Source organism: Macaca fascicularis, chromosome 17 (assembly GCF_037993035.2).
Source record: "Macaca fascicularis isolate 582-1 chromosome 17, T2T-MFA8v1.1".
Taxonomy (NCBI): domain Eukaryota; kingdom Metazoa; phylum Chordata; class Mammalia; order Primates; family Cercopithecidae; genus Macaca; species Macaca fascicularis.
The window spans coordinates 16,537,642-16,557,082 of record NC_088391.1 but is presented as its reverse complement, the minus strand read 5'-3'; the positions used below and the strand labels follow the sequence as shown (position 1 = coordinate 16,557,082).

General features: G+C 40.8%; 3 protein-coding genes across 60 annotated transcripts in view; 2 read left to right on the top strand and 1 right to left on the bottom strand.

Moving 5' to 3' along the window:
• The window catches only part of SUPT20H (SPT20 homolog, SAGA complex component), a 49,418-nt gene extending 48,882 nt beyond the window's left edge, over positions 1-536 (top strand). For 32 of the 50 annotated variants that reach the window (XR_012426840.1, XR_012426839.1, XR_012426838.1 and 29 more), the window contains one exon: positions 44-536. Coding sequence is in view for 37 of the 50 variants with exons in the window: in XM_074021868.1 (XP_073877969.1) it covers positions 44-181 (138 nt within the window). In the remaining 13 variants the exon portion in view is untranslated. The remainder of the gene's footprint in view (positions 1-43) is intronic. The other 18 variants (XR_012426841.1, XR_012426842.1, XR_012426836.1 and 15 more) reach the window with 1 other exon arrangement.
• On the bottom strand, positions 447-9,222 carry EXOSC8 (exosome component 8). Of its 2 annotated transcripts, none has more exons than XR_012426848.1 (11): positions 9,186-9,222; positions 7,741-7,777; positions 7,490-7,553; positions 7,034-7,107; positions 5,469-5,514; positions 4,020-4,125; positions 3,885-3,930; positions 2,991-3,087; positions 1,708-1,823; positions 1,009-1,115; positions 447-660 (listed from the first exon to the last, which is right to left on the bottom strand). XR_012426848.1 is itself a non-coding variant. In XM_005585675.4 (11 exons), the coding sequence occupies exons 1-11, from the start codon at positions 9,200-9,202 to the stop codon at positions 545-547; spliced, it is 831 nt and encodes a 276-aa protein (XP_005585732.1). In that variant the 5' UTR covers positions 9,203-9,222; the 3' UTR covers positions 447-544. The 2 variants fall into 2 exon arrangements, 1 of the variants encoding a protein (XP_005585732.1); XM_005585675.4 differs by having other exon boundaries at positions 1,708-1,828.
• A 1,371-nt stretch (positions 9,223-10,593) lies between these two features.
• Positions 10,594-19,441, top strand: part of ALG5 (ALG5 dolichyl-phosphate beta-glucosyltransferase) — a 51,153-nt gene continuing 42,305 nt past the window's right edge. For 4 of the 8 annotated variants that reach the window (XR_012426846.1, XR_012426844.1, XR_012426845.1 and 1 more), the window contains exons 1-4: positions 10,594-10,695; positions 14,589-14,760; positions 15,149-15,195; positions 16,519-16,587. Coding sequence is in view for 4 of the 8 variants with exons in the window: in XM_005585676.4 (XP_005585733.2) it covers positions 10,630-10,695; positions 14,589-14,760; positions 15,149-15,195; positions 16,519-16,587 (354 nt within the window). In the remaining 4 variants the exon portion in view is untranslated. Of the gene's footprint in view, positions 11,225-14,588; positions 14,761-15,148; positions 15,196-16,518; positions 16,588-19,441 lie in introns of all 8 variants that reach the window. The other 4 variants (XR_012426847.1, XM_005585678.4, XM_074021879.1 and 1 more) reach the window with 3 other exon arrangements.

The following is a 19,441-nucleotide window of genomic DNA, read 5'->3' as shown; positions in this document are numbered from 1 at the left end:
CCTGCATTTAACATAACTCGATTTTTTTCCCTCCCTTTTGCAGCAGTTGCGATTCTTGCAGCATCAAATGGCTATGGCAGCAGCAGCAGCACAAACAGCTCAGCTACATCGTCATCGGCATACAGGCAGCCAGTCAAAAAGTAAAATGAAGAGAGGCACGCCAACCAGTCCAAAATTCTGAGTCTTGCATTATTTTTTGTTCCTTTTTTAAAAACACAAGAGCATTGAATCAAAAGGATTGAGTTTCTACTTTTTGTTTTTTTAATGTGTCAGTCTTTTACATTGCTAGATGTACAAACTTTATACAGAAGCACAACCTTATCATTTTTAAATAAAAACAGGGAAATGGTTTAACAAACTAGGGTTGGTTTGCCTAAGTCATTGCTTTTTAAAAATGGTTTCACTATACATTATATGGAAGTGACCTAAGAAATAATAGAAACATCTTTCAGAAGAATGTAGTTTGATATTTATTTAGTATAAAATGTTTGTGCACAGTGTTAACAAATACAATTTTTACAAATCTGTTTTGAAAAGTGGCTATTTATTTGGGTTTCATACTCTTAATTACTTCATCCATCAATTTTTTAACTTCTTTGTGTCTTGTAACTGCTCGGCTCATGCAGTCCTGAAGTTTAGCTCCAGTTAGCCCGCTTCCACCTGAAAAATTATTTTGCCAATACTTTAAATCTATCACTGCTTTTCAAAAAACATTAATGTCATATCAAATTATGAAATAAAAAAATTGGATAACATAAATCAGGGTACAGTCTCAAGATCTGCAAGTTAGTTTCACAAGACCTCCAAGTGATTCTAATGTATGTCTTAAGTTTAAGAATCACTGACGTATACCATTAAGATGGAAGAAAATTTGAGGTAGCTAAGAAACTACAGTAAACTTAAATTAGGTAAATGAAATATCCCATATTCCATTTGGCCCTCCCTAATTTAAGGCTCACACTGAGTTTTCATCTACATATGTTTAGGACTGAAGTGGCAGGAACATGCCTGGTTTGTGAAGACAACAGAGCTTGCCTTCCTCATCCATTACTATTGTTAAGGTTCCTGTTGCCAGATGTTCCTCCTCTCCAGTAGGGTCAACTATAAGCAAAGTGCTATAAAAAGAAAAAAGTATAAGTTATCAATCCATGGAACAAATTTTACTTTAAAAATACTAAACATACTGTCAGCCTCCCAAGTAGCTGGAATTACAGGTACACACCATCACACCTAGCTAATTTTTGTATTTTTAGTAGAGACAGGGTTTCACCGACTTGGCCAGGCTGGTCTCGAACTCCTGACCTCAGGTGATACCCTGCCTCAGCCTCCCAAAGTGCTGGCATTACAGGCATGACCCACCATGCCTCGCCCTGCTCTACTATTTCTGAATGTGCTAAAATCCTTGGAAAATACTGAAGATAGCTTCAGGTAAATCTTTAGTGAAAGAATTAGAAATTAACATTACACAGGTATAAGTAAACCAAGGAACAGGTAAAGTGAACACAATTATCATCCAAATCAGGATGCTTATGAAAGCAGACAGGTTGACTATAAATAATTGTGCAGGGACAAGTATAAACTCAAGTGTCCAGGGAAAACTAGGATGTAGAGTCAGACTCATAGCACTTCCTGAAGAGTTAGAATGCTGAACATCAATTACCCAAATCTTAAATATAGAAAATTTTAAAGTAAGTTTGATTAACTTACTCATCAAACACAGCAAAGGAAGTTGCAACTGGATGAGTTCTAATATTCAAATAACTTTTCTTCTTTAAATTAACTTCTGCTAAAGCAGTTTCTTCATTTATAGTAACTTCAGGCAACTGTACTAAGAAAAGGCAAATTTGTAAAGTAAGTCTCTAAGAAACAAATGGTTTCTAAGCTTTTTTTTTTTTTTTTTAATTCACCTTTCCCTCGATTGAACTTGCCCAGAACATTTCTTTTTAAAAAGCACCTTACAGCCACTAAGGTAAATACAGAGGATATACATTGCTCTTCACAACATCTGACATGCCTACCTAGTGCTTATTGCATAATTTTTTTAAGTTTAAGAAGTCAAAATGATTTTTTTTTAAATTTTTAGAGATCGGGTCTTGTTTTGTTGCCCAGGCTAGAACTAAATTCCTAGCAATCTTCCCACCTCAACCTCCCCAGTAGCTGGGTGGGACTATAGGCATGTGCCACTGTACCCAGTTTTGAAATGAAAATGATTACTAATAGATAACATGTCTAGCTAATTTGTATATGCCAGGTACTGTTTTACGCATTTCCACATTTTCACTGTATTCACCTAATCAATACTCTTAGAAACTAAATACTATTATCCCTATTTTATTATAGATAAGGAAACTTCAGCACAGAGTGACAGAGCCAGGAATCAAACCTAAGTCTCTGCTTTAACCACTCTGTTACAATATTGTGCTAACTTCATTTTCTACCTCCAATTCACTTAACCACTCTATTATAATATTGCTGTGCTAACTTTATTTTCCACCTCCAATTATTTGTTCCTACCAATTCATCATTCACCAATGATAGGGAATATGCACAAGTTATTGAAATCTGTAACTAATCAGTCAACCTAGACTCCTTGCTAAGAAACTTCACTATTACTATGGCCTCACAGTAAAAAGAACAGAATCCATTCTAATTCTTTTGGCAATATCACATAAAGAACTATGAGGATACTGGCAGATCTTCACCAATGACCTAGCCAGAAGTTACAAGTCTTGTCTCCCTCTCCCACCATTATTAACACTATTATGGAAAGGACTGAAGTCCTAACCTAAGTAGACGGGTACAGTCAAAGCAGCACTCTAAAGAGCATTCAGTTAGAGAATATACAACTATCAACTATATTTGGAAAGTAATGGCAGTATTACATTCATTAATTTGGAAGCATACGAAAGCAAATGTACATTAAAAGTTTCACAAAACAGAACATTCTAACCCATTAGTGGGAATATTGTCGTTTTTGTAAGGCTGCTTACCATTTTTTAAAGCCGCTAACAAAGCAAATGTGCAGGCATCCAAAATGTTTCCATCATAGTCGAGGCAAATGAGATCACAGTATAGAACCCAGGCAAGCTAAAATAGAATTAACACAAAAGGAAATTAAAGCCTTCTAATGGGTAGAACATGCTATTCACTTAGACTTAAGAACCACAGAACCCTTGGTTAAACAAGCAAGATAACCTTCAAGGCTCAAAAACCTTAAGAAAATGCTTTACCTTTTTCAAGTAGAAAACCAGAAGAAAGTGGACAGGTTTGGTGAAAGCTGGCTTTTGATTGCCAAGCTGACAAATGACAAACATGTCCATTTCCCTTAATGGAGCTACAGATGTAGAAGGAATTTCCATTCTTAGTGGGAGGTTACAGATAAGGAAGATGGTTTTGAAAGCCCTAGCTAAAATTCAAAATGCACTTTCCCATAATACATGAAATGTTTAGGTTTTACAGTGCTAACGTATCAGTTTATGGAAAGCCTCTCTAGGTTCTAATCAACCTAGTTTTACATTTTCAAATAGACTTTGGAATCTACTGTGGATTCACCAAAAACATATGTTAATATGATCAATGTTATAATCTGCTATAAGGAATAAAAAATGATTGAACTTTTCTCTAAAGGTTAAGGGGGGAAAAAATTACTTCAGTTTAAAAGGTAGCTCCCAGACAGGTGGTAAGTTAGTCAAACTTGTTTTTTATAAACAATATGGTTCACTTAGAGCATTATAGAGTAAGAAATGACTGAATCTCTAAAATCTGTAAAGCAGCCATATTTAAGGCTACTTTGATTGGTGATTTTAATTTCCTTGTTCCCTTTCCCCCACAAAAAAAATCTCTTCAGAATTAATAAGAACTTATAGCTTCTCTATTCCTCTTACCTTCCCTGGAGAAATGCACAAGTCCTCTTTCTGAATTATCTGTGAACTTGATTTAATGACAAAGAGCAAAGTAAATGAAAAGTCAAAAACTATCTGAAAATGAATTACAGTAAAATTTTATCATGGTGCTCTTACTTTTCAATGACATCTGCAATGAACTGGCTAGCCACTTGGGCCTCTTCTCCAGGAGGTCCAGACCGGAATCTCGATGAACACAGAGGTGGTAGATCCACATTAGGAACTGAAAGAAACACTCTGCAGCTATGAACTAAATTTTTTTTTTTTTTTTTTGAGATGGAGTCTTGCTCTGTCACCAGGCTGGAGTGCAGTGGCGCGATCTCCGCTCACTGCAGCCTCTACCTTCCAGGTTCAAGAGATTTCCCTGCCTCAGCCTCCCAAGCAGCTGGGATTACAGGCATGTGCCACCACGCCCAGCTAATTTTTTTGTATTTTGGTAGACGGGGTTTTATCATATTGGTTAAGATGGTCTCGATTTCCTGACCTCATGATCCACCTGCCTCAGCCTCCCAAAGTGCTGGGATTACAGGCGTGAGCCACCATGCCCGGCCTAAACTTTTTAATTTATGGATTATCAAAGTGTTAAAGGTATCAATCCACAGTAAAGGCAGCTGTGGCCATGGACAGGCTTTTCTGAATAGAGTACATTGTAACATAGTTACATTCTGCTTGGTCTCTGTAAGACTCCCAGGCATGAAATTTGTATTTTTCTGACTTTTTTCCCCCCATATGCATTTTTTAAAAATCTATTTTAGACTTCAATTCTCCTAAATCCTTTACAAGTTTTCCTGGTATCTTTCAAAATACCTCAATCTGTAACTGAAGATAGACCCTCTGCTAACATCCAACTGTTTTTCTCATTTAAGAAAATGTTGGTTCCTACCGTAAAGAACAGATGGTTCCAAGACAAGAAAAAAAATAGCAGTTGTATAAAGCAAAGAATCTTTATGGAAACAAAAAATGTGCAATGACAGTTCTTTGACTAAAAAAAATTCCATTCTATTTTTTTCTTTTGAAACAGGATTTCACTCTGTCACTCAGGCTTGAATGCAGTGATACAATCATATTTCATTGTAGCCTTGACCTCCCAGGCTCAAGCAATCCCCCTGCTTCAGCCTCCCAAGTAGTTGGGACACAGGTGTGCACCAGCACACCCAGCTAACTTGATTTTTTTGTAGAGACGGGGGGTCTCCTTTGTTCCCCAGGCTGGTCTCGAACTCCTGGGCTGAAGCAATCCTGCAGTCTTGGCCTCCCAAAATCCTGGTATTACAGGTGTGAGTCACCACACCCAGCCAAAGTTCTATTTTCTTGGTTAGTAACATATGAATATATAAACAAAAATTGAGCAAGCAAGTTTGATAAAGATTAAATTTATGAAATTCTATATCCTGCTATTATGCTATCTTTTACTAATACGGAAAACTTTTGAGGAATTTGTTTTATTGTTAAATATTTCTGAATATTAGGAATAATTTTCTTTACATCAACTCAACTAGGACTTCACTAAAATTATTATTAAATGTGTTAGAAGTATTAGTATTAAAATTACAAAACCATTTAACTTACCAACATATCCTTTATCAGGGGCATCTGTTGGTGGTGCTGCAAATTCCTATAGTAGCAAAGAAATGTTTCCTATTGAAACAAGCTACTGAAAAATTATGAAGACAACTTAGCAATCAGTTATGGAAGGCTCTATCAAATATCAGCTTAGGGAATTGTGCCAGGGCCTCTAAGGACATTGGTGCTGATCCTCACAGTAGCTCTACAAGATAAGAAGGCACTATAGTACAGTGGACTACACTATAGTGCTGCTCATCAAGATTACCTGGAGATCTTTTGAAAAACAGTAATTGAGTTTGTGCCCCCACCTAGTAGCCAAGAATCTTAATTTATTCCCCACATGGTAGAGCCAGATTTAGGAATTGCTGCTTTAGTGGTAAACAGCAAAAGCTCAGCTGGGCACGGTGGCTCACACCTGTAATCCCAGCACTTTGGGAGGCAGAGGCGGGCGGATCACCTGAGGTCAGGAGTTTGAGACCAGCCTGGCCAAGACGGCAAAACCCCGTCTCTACTAAAAACACAAAAATTAGCCAGGCGTGGTGGCAGGCGCCTGTAATCCCAGCTACTTGGGAGGCTGAGGCAGGAGAATCACTTGGAACCCGGGAAGCAGAAGTTGCAGTGAGCCGAGAGCCTGCCACTGCACTCCAACCTGAGCAACAGAGCCAGACTCCGTCTCAAAAAAAAAAAAAAAAAAAAAAAAAGAGCAAACGCTCTGCAATTAGCAAGCCTGTTCAAATGTCAGAGCCACGTTTACTGGCTAACTTTAGGCAAGTTATTTAACCTCTAACCTTAAACTCCTCATCTGTCAAATGGGAAGAAAATAGTGTCTACTCCTAGGGTCTGTTAATAAGGGCCAAATGAGATAAACCTGTTAAATCCCAGGCATAAAACCCGATAAGGAGCAAGTTCTCAAATCGTCTTGTTATATATCACTCCAGGTTTACCAAAGAAGAATCTCAACTAAGTGTTAAATAACACAGGGTGTATTGTAGTGAAAGAAGCACAGGCTTTGGAGTCAGATTTATGTCTCAAGTTTTACTTATGAGTCTTATGTACCTGGAGAGGTTACTGAACCTCATCTATAAAACAGGAGGTGGAGAAAAATAACAAATGATTGTTGTAGGGATTAAAGTGGATTATTCTGTAAAGTGCCTAAAAAGGTGTCTGGAACATAGCAGGTACTCAGTAAATGGTAGCCATTATTCCCTCAAATTTTTCTTTTCAACAATTTCAATTTTCCACACATTTACACAGATTACATGTCATCACTGGCTAAAAGGATGTCACCAAAAATCTGTTAATTTCTCAAATGATATAACCAAATGTTTTAAAAATTAAGGGTGGCTAAGATTTTTAAAGTTGTTTCATTTTGGTACATTTGACAAATGTTCAGTCATTAAACTTGGGTCATATTATTTAACACTCATAGTGAAAGCTCTTGGGAAATTAAATATTAAAAACTGACACCCAACTGTCAAATCAAGAGTGGAATTATAGGTGTATATTACAATCTAATAAAGAAAGCTAACTTTGTAACTCAAATCTCAATAGGACATATTTAGAGTTACCGCTTTAACTCCACAGATCACTGTAGTATTTCCCAACTTCACTAAAGCAGAACCATCTGCGGTACTAATTGAACCTGAAAAGATAAGCAAAGTGAAAAGTGCATGAAAGGAAAACAGCTACAAAATTATCTACATAATCATTAAAATTAAGTGTTTTAGCTTGCTGTGTATGATTATCTTGCTACCCCTCTCAGTTGCTTATGAATATTTCGTTAGAATAATTGATTTTTACATAACTATTTTAAATTAGTGTTTAAATAATTATTCACCTGTCCTTGAATTTGTGTTAATCATTTTTCATTCAGTTACAGGGCTTTTGTACAGATAAAAATCTCTTCACACAAAAAATCATCAAATTCTTTAGAAAAAGAGAATTTGGCTGAAAAACTGTTTAGGTGGTTCAGAGACTAAAACTTGGGAATATCATACAGTTGACAATGGAAAATACATCCTTACCTATGTTGACAGTTGTGGTTCTGAATTCACCAAGTTCTCTTCCATCAGGACGGCAGTTCTCTTTCTAAATAAATGTTTATATAAAAATAGATTATACCTATTACATATTTTACACATCTATCCCAAGTTTTACACACACCAGGGGAAACACATTAAATGTTACTTCAAATGGATTAAATTACTTGAAATGTATCTTTAAAAGCAGCCCATTGTTATCAAAAGGCAAAACATGTACATAACTTTTTACTCACCAGAAATCTCCTGTAATACTCCAGAGGTTCCACAGTTCTGAAACACGTGTTAAAAATATATCTGAGATAAACTGATGAATCTTAACATAAATCCAGAAATTGGCAAAGATCTTGAGTGTTGTGATGCAGCATACATCTCCACAACTTTTAACTAAAAGTAATTCTAGAAAGTAAAAATCCTTGCAGTAGCAATCACATTCAATTGCTGTCCTTAACTCTGCCATTAACGATTAGAAGATTGGCGTCTAAAAGCCCTTTGCGTGAGCTCTTTAAAAGCGGATTAATCTAGGTGTCAAAAGAATCTTGTCATTCTTGCTCTGAAACAAGGATCCTAGTGATCATGAATATCTTACTAGATAACTCAGGAAACAAAAAAGGTACATCTTTATTTTCACTGTAACTGAAATTTAGCATATTCTTCAATTATGACTGTAGGCAATAAACCATAGTAACATTAGCAGTACCTGCAACTTTAACAACCACAGAGACCACAGATGTCTTCATTTGTACCCTATAGCTATATAAGGTATGTTCAGGCTCACTGTTACTTTGAAATCCCAGCAGTTACTACTAGTCTCGCCACTAGATCTTGTTTAAGAAGGTTAATTTTAAAGCAAGTATATATACTACTATATCATGTCTTCGGAGTTTATACTTAGAGATAACTATTTCAACATAATGGATTTCCTTTGGAATCCTATTTATCCATTTTTTAGAAACTTTAAGAAAGTCCATTGGCTTCACACACAATAAAACCTTCCAAACAAGGCATGATCCTTTTAGAAATAAATGACGGGAGAGGGAGAAGCAGGCGGTATGTGGCTCTGATGCAACAATCTTGATTGACTGACTGACTGAGACAGAGTCTCAGTCTGTCGCCCAGGCTGGAGTGCAGTGGCGCGATCTCGGCTCACTACAAACTCTGCCTCCCGAGTTCAAGCGATTCTCCTGCCTCAGCCTCCTGAGTAGCTGGGATTACAGGCGCCCACCACCATGCCCGGCTAATTTTTACATTTTTATTAGGGACTGGGTTTCACCATGTAGATCAGGCTGGTCTCTAACTCCTGACCTCAGGTGATTCGCCCGCCTCGGCCTCCCAAAGTGCTGGGATTACAGGCGTGAACCACCGCGCCCGGCCACAATCTTTAAAAGAGTACAACTATGTCTCCTGGGACTGAACATTCACTACACACCACGCTCACGAGCGCTCGCAGCGGGCATGGAACTCTATAGAGTCCTTTCATCTCTCGTTTCATTGGGGGGAAGAAGCCCTTTCTTTTCACTATAACCACCTCCAGGTCCTCCCACTCGTCGCCTGCTTCGACGAGGAAGGAAATGGCACCCCAACGGGGTCGCCCTCCGGGTGAGAGAATCCCAGCTAAGAGTTAAAGGAAGCTGCCGTCCACCTGGGTACAAAACTCGACCCGCCACCTGAAAACACTCACTTGAACCCAGCCGCCATCTTCCCGCCCGCGCGTCTGCGCCTGCGCCGCTCCTCGCTTGCGCGCCTGTTCCGCCGCCGCACTTTCGACACGGTTGCCCGGGCCGCTCACGCCACAGGAAACGCCAAGGTGGGGACGCGACGAAAGGTCCCTGGCCCGCCTTCGCATCGACTTTCCCCTGCCCAGACGCCCTTCTAAGTTTCCTTGCCTTGGACGTATTTTGACGAATCTGCTGTTAAAGAAGGAGCCGGTGTCCGTCTTTATTAAAAAACTGGTGCTGTAACTCAGAATAAGGCCAACCGTTCAGAGATAACAGGGTTTCCAGCGAAGAATTAAGCAGTGCGTGTGGAGCGTTATTCCAATGTTTCTGCGTATTTTTTTTCCGCCTGTGACTTAGGCTGAGCCCTGGCCTTGCCTCTTCACGGTCAAGGGCTCCTTGCTCCAGCACATGAGAAACCTGAACTTTTTTTTTTTTTCTTTTTCTTTTTTGAGACGGAGTCTCGCTCTGTCGCCCAGGCTGGAGTGCAGTGGCGGGATCTCGGCTCACTGCAAGCTCCGCCTCCCGGGTTCACGCCATTCTCCTGCCTCAGCCTCCCGAGTAGCTGGGACTACAGGCGCCCGCCACCATGCCCGGCTCATTTTTTGTATTTTTAGTAGAGACGGGTTTCACCGTGTCAGCCAGGATGATCTCGATCTCCTGACCTCGTGATCCGCCCGTCTCGGCCTCCCAAAGTGCTGGGATTACAGGCGTGAGCCACCGCGCCCGGCCGAGAAACCCGAACTTTATTTGCGCTCATTGTCCCACCACGTTCTGCTCTGCATCAGCTTGTGTTGTAGACTGTGTAGTGCTCAAGGCTGCCATCTCCTTCCTAGGCGGGGTTACCAGATAAAATACAGTTAAATTCGAATATCTGATAAACACAGCATTTTTTTTAAGCATGAGTATGCCCCAAATAGAGCATGCAATTAGTTGTTGCCAGAACCTGGAGGGAGCTGGGAAGACTTTACAGATAGATAGTGGTGATGGTTGCACAGTATTGTGTATGTAATTAATGCCACTCACTATTGTAAAAACGATTAAAATGGCAACTTTTTGTTTTATTTTACCACAATTTATAGAAACTAGTGTAACCAGAAACCTTTAACTGGATGAGTTGTATGGTGACTATCTTAATAAGGCTGTTAAAAACATGATTAGTTTTTTTTGTCTGAAATTCAAATTAAGTAGACATCTTGCATATTTGCTAAACCTGGCGGCCTGCTACGGAACCTGGCGCGCCTCTCCACCGACTGGGCGCCGAGGGCACGAGAGCGGCGTTTTCTCCGCCTCGCCACGCGGGGGCGCTGCGGCCAGCGGGCGCGACCTCTGGCGACGGGGCCGAATCTCACGGGCGCGCTTCCGCTTGTGTGTAGGTGCGGGATTGGGCGGGCGGCTCCGGCATGGAGGATGGCTCCGCTTCTGCTGCAGCTGGCGGTACTCGGCGCGGCGCTGGCGGCCGCAGCCCTCGTGCTGGTGAGAACAGGGATGGGAACCCACGCAGGCCGGGGCTCACTGCTCTCCGGGAGACTGCAGCTCCTCAGGCGTCCCCTCCTGCGCGCTACCCGTTCTCAGACAAGTCCCTTTTCCCCTAGCTTCCCCCAAATACCTGACCTCGGAGTTTCCTTTCCTGGAGTTTCACTCTCCTTTTCTTCCGTTCTTTAATTTTCCTTTGGAATCTTATCTCTCTGTGTGCTCAGTTTTTCACACTGGGGCGCACCCACCCAGCCTGGCATCGTCGCCGCTTCCCTCGCCCCTGGTGCCCATGCCCCCTGCCCACCCACTCTTTCAGCCTCGACCTCTCCCAGACTCTCCGGGACCTGCAGCCGCTGCAGTTCTGCTCCACCCAGGGAGGTCTCCAGCCCCAGAAGGGGTGTGCTCCCTAGCATGCCTCCTTTGCTGATGGGGTTAAGCAGATAGAGATGACGGAGCCCTTACTGACAGCAGCTATCTGTTACAAATGGGAATAAATCCGTGGATCGATGAGACCCACTAGGGACGCAGGGTAAGCGAGACAGACGGGCCTCAGGCCTCTTGTCAGGGGCGCGTGTGTCCCAGAATTAAGCACCCTAAATATAATGCCCATAAACAAGGCAGGACAATAGAATTCAAACTCGATTTTCTTTGCCATTGCTCTCGAAACACAAAAACATTGTAAACTCTTGCTGATTGTTACGTGGTAGAAAATTGGCCAAATGAACTCTCTCCCGCGTACCTTGGAATGAGCCTGCCCTCTAGTTAGTAAGTGGAGAGGATTTCAGCTTCCTTCACATTCAGATTAGTCATCTAGACAGCACTGCCAGGAAGGCCACCCTGCCATCTTTCCAGAAAATGTATAAATTTACAGTTTAGATAAAATGTAATGCATCCTTACTTCTTTGTTAATAGTATCTGGGTAAGAGAGGAGTCCTCTCTTGCCCTAACTAGTGGAGATTTCAGGGTTTGGAGCTTTTTTGTTTTTTCAAGTTTTTGAGCAAACCAGGATTTATTTATTTTTTATTTTTATTTTTTTTTGGCGGTGTACGGGCAGGGAGTGGTTTCACACATTCTTAGATTGAAGCTGCCTTACTTTGGGTCTTTTGCACAGATTTTATGAGACTGTACTGACGGTATTTGTTCCCACTAGCTTGAAGTGACAAGAGCTACCATTTATTGAGTGTAGTACTTACTATATGTTCAGTGTTGCACTTGGTTTAATAGGAGTTATCTCATTAAATCTTTAAAATAACACTGACATATATGTTATCATTATCTTTTTTTTTTTTTTTTTTTTTTGAGACAGAGTGTTGCTCTGTCGCCCAGGCTGGAGTGCAGTGGCCAGATCTCAGCTCACTGCAAGCTCCGCCTCCCGGGTTCACGCCATTCTCCTGCCTCAGCCTCCCGAGTAGCTGGGACTACAGGCGCCCGCCACCTCGCCCGGCTAGTTTTTTGTATTTTTTAGTAGAGACGGGGTTTCACCGTGTTAGCCAGGATGGTCTCGATCTCCTGACCTCGTGATCCGCCCGTCTCGGCCTCCCAAAGTGCTGGGATTACAGGCTTGAGCCACCGCGCCCGGCCTGTTATCATTATCATTTTACTGGTGAGGAAACAAGTTGGAGAAATGAGCTCGTGTACTCAAATGTTACACAACTAGTGAAACAGGTTTTTTTAAATGCCAGAGCAAGAAATAATTTAAAAAATAATTTTTCACAGCTTCATCTTCATATGTATCCACTCTCCATTCTTATTTTCTCACAGTCTCACCTCCTTTCTGAATTATTTTAAAACAAAATTCGAAGATATTTTATCTTTAAATCCTTAGCATTTATTTCTAACAGATAAGGTCCCTCTTTTTAAAATACCACAATAAAGTGGTCACAGATTTATGTTTATTCTGTGATTTCAAATGCCCCCTCAGTTCACTTGCCCTCACTTGTCTCATATATGTGTCTGTTTGTTCCAATCAGGATCCAAACAAGTGTCACACCTTGTACTCCGTTGACATATTCAGTGTCTTAATCGGTTAAAAGTTTCTCCTCCTCCTTTTTTTCTTTTCCTTTTTGTTTTGTTTTGTTTTTGTTTTTGTTTTTGAGACGGAGTCTGGCTCTTGTCGCCCAGGCTGGAGTGCAGTGGTGTGATTTTGGCTCACTGCAACCTCCGCCCTCAAGCAATTCTCCTGCCTCAGCCTCCTGAGTAGCTGGGATTACAGGCGCCTGCCACACCACTCCTGGCTAATTTTTATACTTTTAGTAGAGACGGAGTTTTGCCATGTTGGCCAGGCTGGTCTCGAACTCCTGACCTCAGGTGATCCGCCCTCCTCGGCCTCCCAAACTTCTGGGATTACAGACGTGAGCCACCATGCCTGGCCTTTTTCCTTGTCTTTAATATGATCATTTGTCCCGTAGAACTTCTCACAATTTGGATTTCTTTGATTGCTTCCCCTTAATGCCTTTTAATATCTTCTATCTCAGATTTTCTATAAACTGGTAGTTAGGATCGAGAGACCTGATCAGATACATACTTGATGTGTTGTTTAATCAAGAAAAAATTGTGAATGATGCTTCTTCCTTTCTCTTGTGTCTCATTAGGAGTCATGTAATGGCCAGTTGCCTCTGGTGTTAAGATGGATGTGTGGTTTCAAGTGTTGCCAGCCAGACCCACCAGTTTATAAAGTTTGTCATCAGCCTGAAGGTTTTAGTAGTCATTGAGGATCATTACCTAAATGCTTTATTTCATTGTGGGTTGCAAAGTGAAATATTCTGATTGTATCCTTCATTTATTACCTAGAGTTTAATGAAAGAAATCTCATCCTCAGCTATTCATTTACCCTGAAATATTTTTCATACATATAAAATGCAAAATAAAAGGCAAATTTTTGAAATAATGAGATGGTTCCTGCATCTTATCCAGTTTTTGTTTTTAGTATCATTGTGAATTTATGATTTACAGTATTTTCATGGTTTGATCCATTGCAATAATTTTTTTTGGCAGGGGGGAGGTGGGAGGATGATCAGATTCTTGCATCATAGGCCACTGAGAGCCCCTTCAGGTTGACTAATTTGTCCTTTCAGCATAGCCCTTGTAATCTTTGATAGCGTCTTCAAATTGGTCATTAAATTACAAATGAGTAGCATTCCAAAAATTTATAGACTGTTTTGAAAGCAGAAAGTGTACCAATAGAAACAATATAAAAAAAAAAAAAAGGTTATTTCCAAAGCGTAGCTCCCAAGTGCCTATGGAAGGGAGCCTGTAAGTTAGATACTTCAGTAAATGCTGTATTCTGAATTCAAATTCGAGTTAAGTATCAAAAACATATTCTTAAACATTGTTGTCCCTACTTGGTACTCTGGGGAATCTTCCTTTTATATCTTGGGTCTGTCTGGTCCTCGATGGGAAGTCTGCCCTCACCCCGCATGTTCCAACTGCAAAATGGACTTGTCCTGTCACATACAGATTCCAGGTAGAGATAGGACCTTACTCTGTGTGTGTGTGTGTGTGTGTGTGTGTGTGTGTCTATGCATGTAGACACGCTAAGGATCAGAGGTTTAGGGCACCTAAGAGTAGACTGGTCTTCCTGTAGTGACAGATCTCTCTTGTAGCTGGGATGATGGAAGCCTAGGGAATGATGACTGGGAAGAGACAGAGCCTCCCAAGGCATCAGCACCTTACTGATGGAAAAAAGGACAGTAATTCATTCCTAAGTAGGGGACTAGTTAGTGGACTCACTATTGTCTAATTTTGGAGTCACCTCTAGACCATTGTTAATGAACTGAAGCCTGAGAGTGAATATTCAACTAAAAGAAAAGTAGATGATGTATTCTAACATAAATACAGAAAAATCAGCAAAACATAATTTCTTTTTTGTAAAAGACATGTATGTCTGCTTTTAGATTTCCGTCGTTGCATTTATAACTGCTACAAAAATGCCAGCACTCCATCGACATGAAGAAGAGAAGTTCTTCTTAAATGCCAAAGGCCAGAAAGAAACTTTACCCAGCATATGTGACTTACCTACCAAACAACTTTCTGTCGTTGTGCCTTCATACAATGAAGAAAAACGGTGTAAGCCCAGTTTTGATTTTTTTGGTAAAGGGTAGTTTGGAAAGAAAAGGAAATTTAAAGTATTTGACTTCACCGTCTTTGCCAAAACATTAATAGATGTGGGCTGTGTCACGTGCACAGTTGGTAATTGTTGTAGTTCGGCAGAGAGGGAAGTGAATATTTGCTCTCACGAATAGGAGCAGCATCATGAGGCAGTGGGGCTGGAATGTTCTAGAGAGGTAATAAGCAAGTTGTGGACGGAAGGCAGGATTCCAGATGGGAATGACCGTTGGGAGAGTACCAGAGGGGCTTGTTAGATTATTGGGACTTTTTTCTGTATGTAAGCTGAATGTGCCGGGCTTGGAAAATCATTTTCAAAAGCTATTTTTAATATATTTTTTTCTTTAAGTGCCTGTGATGATGGATGAAGCTCTGAGCTATCTAGAGAAGAGACAGGTATCATGTTTTCTCTTTTAATATGATATCTCCAATTAAAACTAGACCAGGTCACCAACTTGTGGACCCCAAGCTAGATGCACTGTGAGAGGCAGTCCTGGCAGCACTCCAATTGCTGGGCCACCTGCTGCTTGGCTTGTTGCTATCCAAAAGCCCGGCACGTAGCATGCTACCTCCAGAGGCAGGTGGGTGACCCAGGACAAACCAGGAAGCGGCAATTTCTGTTTCTGTGCCCTCCTACCCATTTTTATCCTGTCTTGCCTGATGATATATTTAAAATTGAGTGACAGTGTATGTCTGCAGACTTCATATGATGCCACAATGCTGTTTCTACTTTTGTGACTTATAAGAAAAGGTATATTGTTGTTATTTTTGCTGTTAACTTTTATTCTCTTCTCTCTTTTTTTATTTTTTGGTTAACTGAGTTTGAATAAACAGAAAAACTAAGTCTGAATGAACAGAAAAAAAGATATTTTTAAAAGACTTACACTTACATTGAAATTATTTTGCATTTCTTCAGTATTCTCGAGAGTCTCCCCTCACATTTTCTTCCTCTTTTCCCTACATAAGGAGAAGAGAAATAATACACAATCTTCTTTTGTAACATTAGCTGCCATTGGAATCTCCTTGGAGGGATTAAGAATCAAGTGAGTTCTTTTTTTAAAAAAAATTGTTTTGATTTACTTTGCTTTTAGATTTTTTGTATAGAGGGGAAATAGAAGATTCACTGAAAAAGAAAGGGCCGTATTACCTTATTACCAACTCCAAAAATTCAATTTAGAGAAAAGAAGAAAGGAATTGAGCCCTTAATATGTATGAGGCTTCTACCTCTTCAATTACATGTAATCTTTACACCAGCCACATAGAGTAGGTTTTTCTGTTCTCTTTTTTTAATCCGAAAATAGGCCCAAAATGTTAAGTTGCCCAAGGTCATTAGGCTAAGAAATGCTGCGGCCAACCTGGAATCTGCCCTCTCTGACTTCAAACCTCAAGAGCTTTTTTCTTGCACACCGGTACCCTCTCAGATGTGCTATAGCACCACAAGTACCTGGCTTCTTCCAGCACCAAGGTACAGGGCAGACCAGGGAACAGCAAGGTGACATGTAGAGATTGAGTCAATATTCACTCTCCACCTCTACCCAGGATCTCTCTCTTTTTTTTTTTTTACTTAGCCTTTTTATTTTATGCGGTTTGTGCACTAATATTTATATTCAAATTTATATGTATCAACACTAAAGCAGTTTTTTAAATTATTGATAATTTTATTAGAATACTTTATGGCAATTATGCCAAATTGTGTTATTTTATTTTTGTTTCTTGCAGAAACGAGATCCTGCGTTCACTTATGAAGTGATAGTAGTTGATGACGGCAGTAAAGATAAGACCTCAAAGGTAAATACACTTGCTTTTAGAACTGACAATAGATAGAAAATAGAGAACAATTTTACACATGTGAAATCTCACTTTCATTCACCAGGGGACCCTAAAACTGTGCCTGACACTCTCCACTGTTACAGTGTAGATAGCAGAAAAAACAGATTTCGTTTATGGAACTTCTCCATAAGACCAGGGAAGCTTTGAAGATTGCCAGATAGGGAAGAAACATACCCACACACAGTTCCTCCTGGCCTTTAGGGTAGGAACCTTCCTTGCCTACCAGTTTGTGCTTCCTTTTTCCCTAAGCGCAGTTTCTTTATGCTCCATCTTGCCTTATAATTTCTAAAGCAGTCACGCCAATAGAAACCTGCCTTCATACCAGCCGCTGGGAATCAGGTGTGTCCTCTCACATGCACAGAGGGCACTGGCAGGATCTGGCCCAGGAAGGGTAAGTGCTGCACTTTGAGTAGTATGCTGTGAAAGTTATGAACACAAGCCATCTCAGCAGTTTAGTGATACATGCAGGGAATGGCATGGAAAGCAAACTTCGGACACTTGCTGCTGAGATTAGAGAGGTAGCCTAGACCCAGCTGAGGCTGTGCATCTTCTCCTGAGGAGCACTTTTTTGGTGGCCCTTGACCTGTGAGTGGCCAGCTGCTCTGCTGGAAGGATCAGAGATGCCCTCCCAGGGAGGACAAGCAAGGGAGGGGTTAGCAATTGGCCCCACTGCTCCCAAGGTTGGGAGGAAGTAGAAAGTTGAAATTATATTTAGTAGAAGTTTTTATTTAAAACAAAGACACCAGTTTTCGCTAAGCTAAATATTTACGGATTCCCTGTTAATGTCTTACAGTCAGAGGTGTGAGGAAAATTTTAGGTGTGGCTCTTGTTCTTGAGATGTTTCAGACTAAGGGGGCACAAATTATAGTACAAGAGAATACTGCAGTTGTACAGTGATGTTTATTATATCCTCAAACAACATAGCAAAAAGGCGAGTAGGCACTCAGTAGGAACTCAGTTCACAAATGGTGGCCGAGTGACAGCTGCTGCCCTGTAAAACACCGTGCTATAAAACTTCAGTGTGCATCCATTCCAAATAGGTGTGGCTTCAACAATGTTATATTCCTTGAAGCTCCATACAGACTCTAGAGGGAGCTTTTCATCCTAACATAGTAAAGTCTTATTAGTTCACTTAGCTACTCACACAATGACTTTATCTTCTTGGTTTTGGAGTCTTATGATGAATATCAAGTATTGTGCCATTCCAGAGTAAACATCTACAGCACAAATAACTGTTCTTTGAACAGATGTTTCTTCAGCTGTTAAGCAGGAGTCAAGAGTTCTGACTGGTACTAAAATACAAAGATGTAAAGACCATTTTCTGCCTTGAAGGAATTCACATCATTAATAATACTGGAAATATGCAGTAAATAATTAGAGCACTATGTGTTAGACATTTTTATCAATTAGGAACTGTATCATAGAGTGGCTTAGATAATAAAGACGTTTAATTATCTCATCTGCCAGGAAGTCTGGAAATAGTTGATTCCGGAGTTGGCTTAGCATTTTAACAGGATCAGGTTGCTGGATCCCGATCATTTTCAGTCTCACGCATTCCTTCATCACAAAATGGCCACAGCTACAAATATTACATGTCCTGGAGTAGTAAGGGACAGCCAGGACTTTAAGAATCATCTCTGGGCTGGGCACGGTGGCTCATGCCTATAATCCCAACACTTTGGGAGGCCAAGGTGGGAGGGTGGGAGGATTGCTTGAGCCCAAGAGTTTAAGGCTGCAGTGAGCTATGATCGTGCTACCGCACTCCAGCCTGGGTAACAGAGCGAGACCCTGTGTCAACAAAAAGAATCATCTCTGCGTGCATCTCTCCTTTTGAACTAGGAATGACAATCTTTACCAGAAGTCCTCACCCCCCCTTTAGTAAAGCCCACACCAAAAGTTCACAAGCTAGAACTTAGTGACATGACCACCCAAGCCTGCAGGGAGGCTGCAGAAGTACTCAGCAAAGAGGAGTTAGACCAGTCATGGTTCATCCCCTAGGGCTTCACAGTTGTCACTATGCATTATTGGGGCCATAACAGCAAAGAAGGAGGCACTGTTTGCTGGACTGGCAGTTAGTTAACAGTGGTACAACAGGACTGTGTACGCTGGACCATGGCTGCATTTGCTCATTGAGACTGATAGATTTCAGCTATATGTCAGATACCAGAAATAAAAATCTCTGCTTTTAAGTAGCCGACATTTACAGTTGCATTATGTGATGAGTAAAGTAATAGTTGAATGAGAAAATGCTTTAGTAGTACGTATTGCTGTTAGAATTATACTTTTCTTTTTTCTGGGGGAAGGTGAGGGTGGGCATGGAGGCTAGAAAAGAGAAATGGTGTTTGACTGAGTCTTAAGCTGGCCTGACAGGTGAGGAAGCTGGAAGACAGTGTTCTGAGAAAAGGCATACAAGTGTAAGACCGTGGTATGGTCTGGAAATCTCAAATACTGCTAATGTACATGGTACTAATGGGGCGGCCTCAGAAGCTGGCTAAAAAGGTGAGGGCTGAATCACAAAGGATCTCCTATGCTATGATAAGGAACTCATATGTGATGCTTAGAAGCCGTGGGTCATCCTTGAGGGTGTTTGAACAGGGCTTATGTGAACCGATTTCCATATTAAAATGCTCCTCATATAACTTTAGGAATGAATTAGAGAGTCAGGCTAGAGATGTGGAGACTTTCGGGGATAAGGCCCTGAACTAGGTCAGGAAGATGTGAGGATGGCATGAATTTGAGAGGCATTTTACAAATCAGTCGGTGAGTTACAGTAGCCAGTGAATTGTGATGCGTGATAGAAATGAAAGATGAT